General features: G+C 33.0%; 1 protein-coding gene across 2 annotated transcripts; it reads right to left on the reverse strand.

The window, feature by feature from the left end:
- Positions 1-21: 21 nt before the first annotated feature.
- On the reverse strand, positions 22-8645 carry LOC132723101 (L-proline trans-4-hydroxylase-like). Of its 2 annotated transcripts, XM_060707767.1 has the most exons (9): positions 8593-8645; positions 7451-7538; positions 6448-6526; positions 4205-4315; positions 3758-3852; positions 3018-3105; positions 2507-2636; positions 1367-1518; positions 22-735 (listed from the first exon to the last, which is right to left on the reverse strand). In XM_060707767.1, the coding sequence occupies exons 1-9, from the start codon at positions 8594-8596 to the stop codon at positions 607-609; spliced, it is 876 nt and encodes a 291-aa protein (XP_060563750.1). In that variant the 5' UTR covers positions 8597-8645; the 3' UTR covers positions 22-606. The 2 variants fall into 2 exon arrangements, with proteins under 2 accessions (XP_060563750.1, XP_060563751.1); XM_060707768.1 differs by lacking the exon at positions 4205-4315.
- Between the last annotated feature and the right edge of the window lie 710 nt (positions 8646-9355).

Genomic DNA, 9355 nt, shown 5'->3' on the forward strand with positions numbered 1-9355 from the left:
CTTCCATTTTTCCCTTCTTTTACACTGCAGGACAGTAGAAAACAATTAACCGGAAGAACTTAACTTTTCTGTATGCAATCATAGAACAGTTCTCAAAGAAATCAATACAAAATAACAAGTACATCAGTGTTTCATCAGCTCCCAGTATTTTTTTTAAAAGATTTAGACCTTCAAATATTGAAGATGGTTGATTGCGAGAACCACTTTATCGTTCTGAATAATCTTATACATTTGTACAGAGGTTATTTATCAACAGTTACTGATAAACTGCGTTTTGTAAAGGCAAAAAAAACAGCCAATTGAAATCGACATGGAAAAATACTTACGCAAAATTAAATTGGCAGTATCTATTTCATTCAAACTGATAAATAATTCGCAAAAAACGCAACCCATTTTTTATCTCTTTTTTCTGCGTGTGTTCTTATTACAGTTTATAAAATATTATGAAGCAATAATCAAAGACAACGTAAATGTCACATGTGTATATACATCAATATTATTGTATTTTCACCAGAACATTAATAATATACAATAGCAGTTCCTAGTTTGATAGTTTCAACTTAAAACGTTGACATTAGTTCAGACAAGCTGCGGTCAATGTTACATCTATCCGCTCTTCTCATAACTTGAGGTCTGGTCAGCGAAGTCGACAAGTTTATCATCGCCTCGCTTTATGAAGTTTTTCCCCGAGAAATCTGTATAATTTTGACACTCCAAAATAGCTGTGTCCGATACCTGCAATAATTAATGTTATTAATGTACAGTTAATTCTATAATTTGAATATGTCTATCATTTGTGTGTAGAAGTATTTTTCCGAGAGAAAATCAAAACTTCAAGTAAACTAGAAAGAGTTGTGAACACTTTTTGAAATATGACTTATATAGAAAACAACGATGGACACTAAGAAAATATAAGTTTTTTACTCTTATTGTACAAAATTAGATATAATTATAATTATTCTGTAACCTAGCCAACTTGAGCCAATCCTAAATAATAATATTGCAAAAATGTCAAATTTGATACTAAAATATTGTCATTGTAATAAGAAAGCAGTTAATAATAAACGGGTATTCCTATTTGTAACATGTAAGACTCAACTATGTGAAACGTGTAAATTGTATATATAATCTAATAAAAAACAATTAAATTGAATTTGTACATATGTACATATGTAAAGAAATCTGGATATAATGTGATCCATAGCAACACTTAAAAAATCACAACAAAATTACACGAACATTGCAGTTTCTGTTTGATTGAGTCTGCACATGAGGGTTAATGAACAAGTACAGCATCCCTAAACCATTAAAGAAATTGTTTAGCTTTTTAGATTTCATTCCAAATTGGCCATGTAAGAGTGTTTACCTTCTCCAACTTGGTGTATTCTGGACAGATGTCAGGTTTCACAGGACTGTTACTTTTCTCGTTATATGATACGTTTATAGCTAGCCGTCTTTTCTCACTGTTGTTTGGTCCACTACAGTGAAGCAAGTTGCAGTGAAAGAACAAAACATCACCTGAATATATGGTTCATATTGAATGGACGTTATAAAAAATAATTTCTGGACGAGTAATACATGTATATTTATCAAGAAAACAATATTACTACGACACATAATGATAAAATAATAAACATATAAACTAGATCAACACAAAAATGTGACGACTTATTAGCCAATTTCGGTAATTCCAATGAAAAGGAGGTTCTAACGATTAAAAAGGCAGTTTATTAAATATATAGCACATTTTGTTTGATAAGTCAATTTTCGATTACAAACAAAATCTTGAGTGTTCGCGGCGGAATAAAAGTCGCCTCTACGGGAAACCACTCAAACTAAATTTGTATTATCTAGAGTGTTTCGCGAGTTGTTTGCTTGTTTTGACTTTCAGTTGCACCATTACAACCATTGCAAACTTTTTTCATTCATTGAAAGGTAAATTTAATTAATCATTAGAAATGATTAAAAATACACAATAAATTTCAAGAACAGTGTGATTCGCCTAAAATACTTATCTCGAAGCGAGGTCGGTCTTTTGTATATGTTTATGATGTTTCGTAAGCTTATACACCGTGCATATCCAGTAACGCAGGAATGTGAATATAACGCACAATTCGTGCATAAAGTAACACAGAATTGTGCTACCTGGCAAGATTTCCGACGCGGTCTGTAAATTGGTCAATATATATTTTCTATTTAACCATACTGAAAGAAATGAAGAGCCGCATACGGCTGCAGATACATTATACTTTATCCCTCATCAAGATTATTTCCATATTAATCGCTTACTTTTCAAGATCATTCGCTTGACCACCGTTTTGAGTGTGATTTGGCCCTTTGAAGACTAATTAGTACAACAATGCTCATTATACGGTATAATTTCGATTTTTGGTAAGCAAATGACATTTACTAAACTTCTATTGAAAATAAGCTGATAAAATATGATTCAAAGCCGTTATATTCACATTCCTGCGTTACCGGATATACACGGTGTTATAAAACGAACCCGGTTGTAGGTCTACATTTACAAGTTCATACTGCTTCTTTAAAAGTTCAACCCGTTCAATGTCAGCTCCTTGCTGCCCACCAGTTTTACCGTGGTCAACTCTTCCACATTTATGTGTTCCTCTTAAAACCTGAAATGAAAACAATATCATACTCGATCTTTTAAAATGCAATTATATAGTGCTCTTGTGCACAATTAAAATGATAAATAAAGTATTAAAATAAAACTTTTCTATAATAATTCTACCTGTTATGAATGAAAAAGAATGCGTTATCTCGCCGATACATATATGACTTAAACATATTCATTTAAGTTTGATTGCGAAACTAGTTCTTGCAACTAAATTTAATCACTTTCAAGTCCACTTCCTGGAGCCATCCAGTACTAGTGTCATATCAAGAAACATAGTCATGACCCGACTAGGGCTCGAACCCATGATCTCTGGGTTGAGAGGCAGACACTTTAACCACTAGGCTATCGCTCCCCTTAAATGACACATATATGAAGTTACCACAAGACCACCATTTTCCTGCGTACACTCATCTACCGCGATGAACACAGCCAACATATCAGGACTAAGGCAGTAGTTGTACCAATATCTGTCGTCGATAATAAATAAACCAATCTTCGGTAAACTTACAACAGGAACTTTTGAACACAGTTAATAAACTGCATAAAAAGGCTTTCCTATATCGAACATGAAATTATTACACCTTAACAATGTTTAATGAGGTTATTATACAGTAAAATGTTGAATTCTTCTGAGGTCAGCCCTGTATTGGACGAAACACTATATAGCTTGCCGAGTTGTATCTTGGTTTTGCAATTGTTACAGGTTCAGTATAACCTGTATTGTACTGATCACTTTATTTCACACCACCATTTTTGACATTTTACAGAACTTTCCTTCTTCCGAACACAATACAGTTTTGATATGGAATTTTTAGAATTGAAAAATGAAAACGAGGCTTATTTGATAAGATTGGAGACTGGGGGTTAGGAGAATACGCGATACAAGCTGGAATTTCATTGGCTACGTATTATAAGATGTATATCAAACAGTCTAAACTATAGACGACAACAAGATTTGAAAGGTGTGTTCTTGACGAATCAACTATCGCCAGTCAAATATATATAGAGAAGGAGACTCTATATACTTAATATAAGTACACTGTAAAAGTACGATGATTTCCATAGAACTATTTGCGATGTCATTTTATAATCATCATAGTTACATTCATTAATCATTACCCATAATCCTGGTGCCATTCAAAACTTCCGCCAACTTTTGGTTCTTTGATTAGAAATTTACAGTGGTAATGGTACAACTCCTCCACTCCAAGGAGCTGAAAATAACTTAAAAGTTTAACCTACAGACGATAAACATATTCTATGTCACATGTAACATTACTGAAAATAAAGATGACTGTCTAAGCATATATTATACGTCATATAACGAAATGATAACAACTTTCTGAACATGTAGTTATTCAGACCAAATCTATCAAGTCAATGGCAAGTTTAACTTGAAACGCATGAAAGGGAGGCAACATTTCAAGCTTAAACATTTCAAAGATTTCAAGACAATGATCATTTTGCGATTAGTTTTCTAGTCGGCAAAGTTGGAAAGTTATCTAAACACTAATGATGGTCTACATTAAGTAGATCTTCTGCACGTGAAATATGTATAAACGAAACCTTTTCAGCTGTAGTGACGACTTTTTCACATCTCGTCATCATTCCTGTGACGTCATTTCCTGGATGCTGCCATAAACCAATAATCGGGGAGCGGCCATCTTTGTCCGGTATCTAAAACCAATTTTACAAGAAAAAAAAGGCAAAACACAAATGTACAGCACCAAAGCGGCTAAATAAAATTCGGTACATCCCCCACATGAGCACGTCTAATTAATGTTATCACAAACCACCTTTAAACCAATTTCTGGAAGCATTTTGAAAATAACTTGAGAGTATTTTTAACACCTTGGAAATTTTATTCTCTTTTTACTATTTCTTTATGGTGACACTTGCATTTTAAAAATTATTCTTTCAATACAATATCAAAGATTCAACAAGAATTTATCAAAAACACAGGTCCATAGATTACAGAATCACTACGACAAGTAGCATGACTTCATTCCGAGGGATATTATATAAACAAATTAACACCCATTTAGTCTCTGCTCTGTTTAGTATGAAAATATGCCAGCTTGGAATCCAATGCTAGTCCAAATAAAGAAGTGAGTTCGTGACTTCACGGACTAGCTATATACACAATGCCTTATGTAGTGATTCGACAGCATTGCTCGATCCCGTGTATGAGATCAAAGGGGGGGGGGGGTGGGAAGAGGCATCGGTTTTGTAATACATGAAGGGGTCAGGGGTTTAATCCTTGGGCGAGACGAAATTTCTAAAAGATAACTTATCTCGGACATTGAGTCTCCCTCACCGCTGATTCTGAAATCACATGGGATAAGTAGTTGGTTTCTTGTGGAATATTGGTACTGGCTTGTTATCCAAGAAAACTAATAAGTTAGATTTTTTGCCATTGTATAACTAAAAAAGTCATCGGCGCAAAAAAACTAATCAAACAAATAAACTGTGCGGGTATAGGAAAAAATGTTATATAAACAGCAAGAGCTGTCGGTATGACAGCAACGCTCGACTATTCTTAGTGCTTGATAGTAAAAAAAATGCTTGATAGAGTTACCTCCTCCTGTTTACAGGTTGGGGTCATGATGGTGAACAAGTGTGCAAAGTTTCAAAGCCATATGTCAATGGACTTTGAAAATATTTGAACTATTACAAAAACTTTAACGTAAATTCTAAGTCGAAAAAGGGGCATAATTCTGTCAAAATGCTTGATAGAGTTACCTCCTCCTGTTTACAGGTTGGGGTCATGATGGTGAACAAGTGTGCAAAGTTTCAAAGCCATATGTCAATGGACTTTGAAAATATTTGAACTATTACAAAAACTTTAACGTAAATTCTAAGTCGAAAAAGGTGCATAATTGTGTCAAAATGCTTGATAGAGTTACCTCCTCCTGTTTCCAGGTTGGGGTCATGATGGTGAGCAAGTGTGCAAAGTTTCAAAGCCATATGTCAATGGACTTTGAAAATATTTGAACTATTACAAAAACTTTAACGTAAATTCTAAGTCGAAAAAGGGGCATAATTCTGTCAAAATGCTTGATAGAGTTACCTCCTCCTGTTTACAGATTGGGGTCATGATGGTGAACAAGTGTGCAAAGTTTCAAAGCCATATGTCAATGGACTTTGAAAATATTTGAACTATTACAAAAACTTTAACGTAAATTCTAAGTCGAAAAAGGGGCATAATTCTGTCAAATGCTTAATAGAGTTACCTCCTCCTGTTTACAGGTTGGGGTCATGATGGTGAACAAGTGTGCAAAGTTTCAAAGCCATATGTCAATGGACTTTGAAAATATTTGAACTATTACAAAAACTTTAACGTAAATTCTAAGTCGAAAAAGGGGCATAATTCTGTCAAAATGCTTGATAGAGTTACCTCCTCCTGTTTACAGGTTGGGGTCATGATGGTGAACAAGTGTGTAAAGTTTCAAAGCCATATGTCAATAGACTTTGAAAATATTTGAACTATTACAAAAACTTTAACGTAAATTCTAAGTCGAAAAAGGGGCATAATTCTGTCAAAATGCTTGATAGAGTTACCTCCTCCTGTCTACAGGTTGGGGTCATGATGGTGAACAAGTGTGCAAAGTTTCAAAGCCATATGTCTATGGACTTTGAAAATAATAGAACTATTACAAAAACTTTAACATAAGTGGTTACGCCGACGCCGACGCCGACGCCGACGCTCGGGTGACTGCAATAGCTCTACTTATTCTTATCGAATAGTCGAGCTAAAAATATTGGCTATATATCGGCTGTTGACGTTAACGTTTTCAGCTTATATTTACCATATACGAATGTTTCATCATTCCTCCTTCTGTTATAGTTTTTTCAATCTTGTGTACTTCATCTTTGCTAAACAGGTTTCTGAAAATGTGCATGTTTTACAAATATTGTACATTTCCAATTGAATGCTTTAAGACTTTAGAAATTTCACTTTTTACAAAGTATATTCATTAAAAGAGATAATCAATATGATACTACGTAACCTGTTAAAGTAAAGACTATAGAGCTGTAATGTAATAAGAAATTTACAAATTACAAAAGAAAGCAAGGCTTAACTTTATCTTGATTTTGTTTTCTAATGCAAGTCAGAGGTGGTGTGTTTTAGGCGGGTGGTGTAAAATAAATAATCACAGAAACAATACGTTAAATACGTTCGTGAAATAGAAGAAAAAAATATTGCTTGAACGTGTATGCATAGACTTAGGGTGTCTGCAATACTGCCTATGAGCTATTTAAAAGCTTTGATCATGCTGAACTGTTTATTCTTAGTCTTGTTTAGAATTGTTTTCTATTAAACGCCAGTTGTTACATGCAGTGGTACAAAGTGTATAATGCACGGAATGGCATCTTCCTCCACCAGTAAAGCTGGAACGTCGCCAAATGACCTACACTGTGTCGGTGTGACGTAAAACCCAATCAATCAAACAAACAAACAAAACATACAGTGGTAAAGTATGTTCATAGTCGTTTTAACACGGAAAAAAACAACAACAAAAAACAACAACAAAAACGGGCAAATGATCTCTATCTTTTTAAGATACTTTAATGATATTTATCACTGTCACATTAAATATCTAAAATGGACTTGTTCATCTTAAAATCATGACAGGACCCTTAATCTTTTTAAACTGGAAAATTCATAGTAAATACTGATCAAGTATCAAACAGTGCAAACCATGATCGCAGGATGTGCCGGCTGATTTTGGTCTGCACTCGTCGTATGTGTAGTGACCACCAGCAGGCCGCCTGAAAATTAACATATAAAATGTTCAAACTTCCACTTACCGAATTAAGGTATATCCATCTTTGTCAAAGTTTTTCTTCATATCATTTGATACTTCAAAGTTGTCAATGTCATACTTATACTCGGCAGCTTAACATGAAAATAATAAATAAAACACCTTCCTTAAAATCAAAGACTTTTAAAAAGCGATTGTAGAGTATATTTTATTAGTTCCGGGTCGTTTTCTATGTCCTTTAACTGTCCTTATCTCAATAAATTTATTAGACTATCAATGAAAAAATACATGTATATCAAAGAAAAAATATTTTTATGTTATCTGAATTAGTCTCAAACTTAAGACTGGCAAAATAATAAGACCAGATGGTCAATGGTGGACTTAATGAAAGACATTACTGTATTTTATCTATATCGAACTGAATATGGTTGAAGAGTCATTAAAACCATCTATAGCTATTTTCGTTTTATAATCTCAGTTACGCTACCTGGCGTAAACGTGATGACTTGATGTTATTCAGACATAAAATGAGCCGCGCCATGACAAAACAAACATAATGGGTTTGCGACCAGCATGCATCCAGACCAGCCTGCGCATCCATGAAGTCTGATCAGGATCCATGCTGTTCGCTTACCAACTCTATTGCAAGTAGAGAAATTGATAGCGAACAGCATGGATCCTGATCAGACTGCGCGGAGGCGCATGCTGGTCTGGATCCATGCTGGTCGCAAACCCACTGTTGGTTTTGTCGTGACGCGGCTCAAATAGTAAATTTAAAGTTAATGTTAAATGCACTCACAGAGTTTTAATAATCGAATTTGGATAATAAAATTAGCATGGTTTAATTTGTTCGTAATTGTTATAGAGTATTTTCCTCCGTCACACAGCACGAATATGTGCAAAAGCTTCAGTGCTTTAAACACAACGAAACTCAAACATGATTAATATCGTATCTTCACCTCAGTGCAGTAACGGGTTAAGTCCTATTATAAATCAACAGGTGTTAACCCGTTACTGCACTATGGTGCTGTTATTAATATTTTCCTTGATAACACTTTGCATCGTTTAATTAATCAAATAAAAGAAAAAAAACCTTGAGGAATTCAACAGTTATGACAATTATTCATATATTACTTAATCTTTTCAGATAAGTTGACGAATTAAAGATTTAAAATAGACAATACTTACACATATTTAAATGTGAGTATGTATCCAACACATAAGATTAAGCTTATGAAGACGAACTGTAAACGTTTACAACTGATAAATACTGTGTGAGATATGATAGTATCAAAAAGGGGGTTAACGTTCATATATTGTAATGTAATACAATATTAAACCAAACTTTTGACAAACAGTTGTACAAAAGATTTAGTTAGTCTACCAGGCAATAAGTAACTTTTGAATTTGTATTTATATGTGAGCTTGTAATAAAATAAAACTAAACACACATGATTGTTATTATTGCAACTTTTGAAAACCAATTGTATGCTGTTCTTTACGGCCAATTAGCCATAGAAAAGGGGGCGAAAAGAGGCAGTCTATTTCTTATTTAACTTATACCCCCGGGGCCCGTCTACAATAACTTAATAACAACCTCTCTCCCACCATCAATAAATAAATGAAAATAATTAATATATAAATTAATTAATTAAATTTAATAAATTAAAAAACAACAATAAATTAACAAAAATAAACAAAAATAAACAAGTAAATAAAAAGATAGATAGATAAATGAAGTAATAAATAAATAAATAAATAGATAAATAAATAAAATAAATAAATAGATAAATAAATAAATAAATAAATAAATAAATAAATAAATAAATAAAAAATAAATAAATAAATAAATAAATAAATAAATAAATAAATAAATAAATAAATAAATAAATAAATAAATTATAAAAAATAAAACAAAATAAAATAAAGTTAAACAAAATGAATAGATAGA

Source organism: Ruditapes philippinarum, unplaced genomic scaffold (assembly GCF_026571515.1).
Source record: "Ruditapes philippinarum isolate M1 unplaced genomic scaffold, ASM2657151v2 ctg6573_1_1_1_1, whole genome shotgun sequence".
Lineage (NCBI taxonomy): Eukaryota > Metazoa > Mollusca > Bivalvia > Venerida > Veneridae > Ruditapes > Ruditapes philippinarum.

Excerpts from the sequence above, each read along its gene's own strand:
- LOC132723101 (XM_060707767.1), bottom strand. Across the intron at positions 4,316-6,447 it reads TGATGAAACATTCGTATATG|ATACCGGACAAAGATGGCCG; the intron begins GTAAATATAAGC and ends AATTGGTTTTAG. Across the intron at positions 736-1,366 it reads AATACACCAAGTTGGAGAAG|GTATCGGACACAGCTATTTT; the intron begins GTAAACACTCTT and ends TAATTATTGCAG.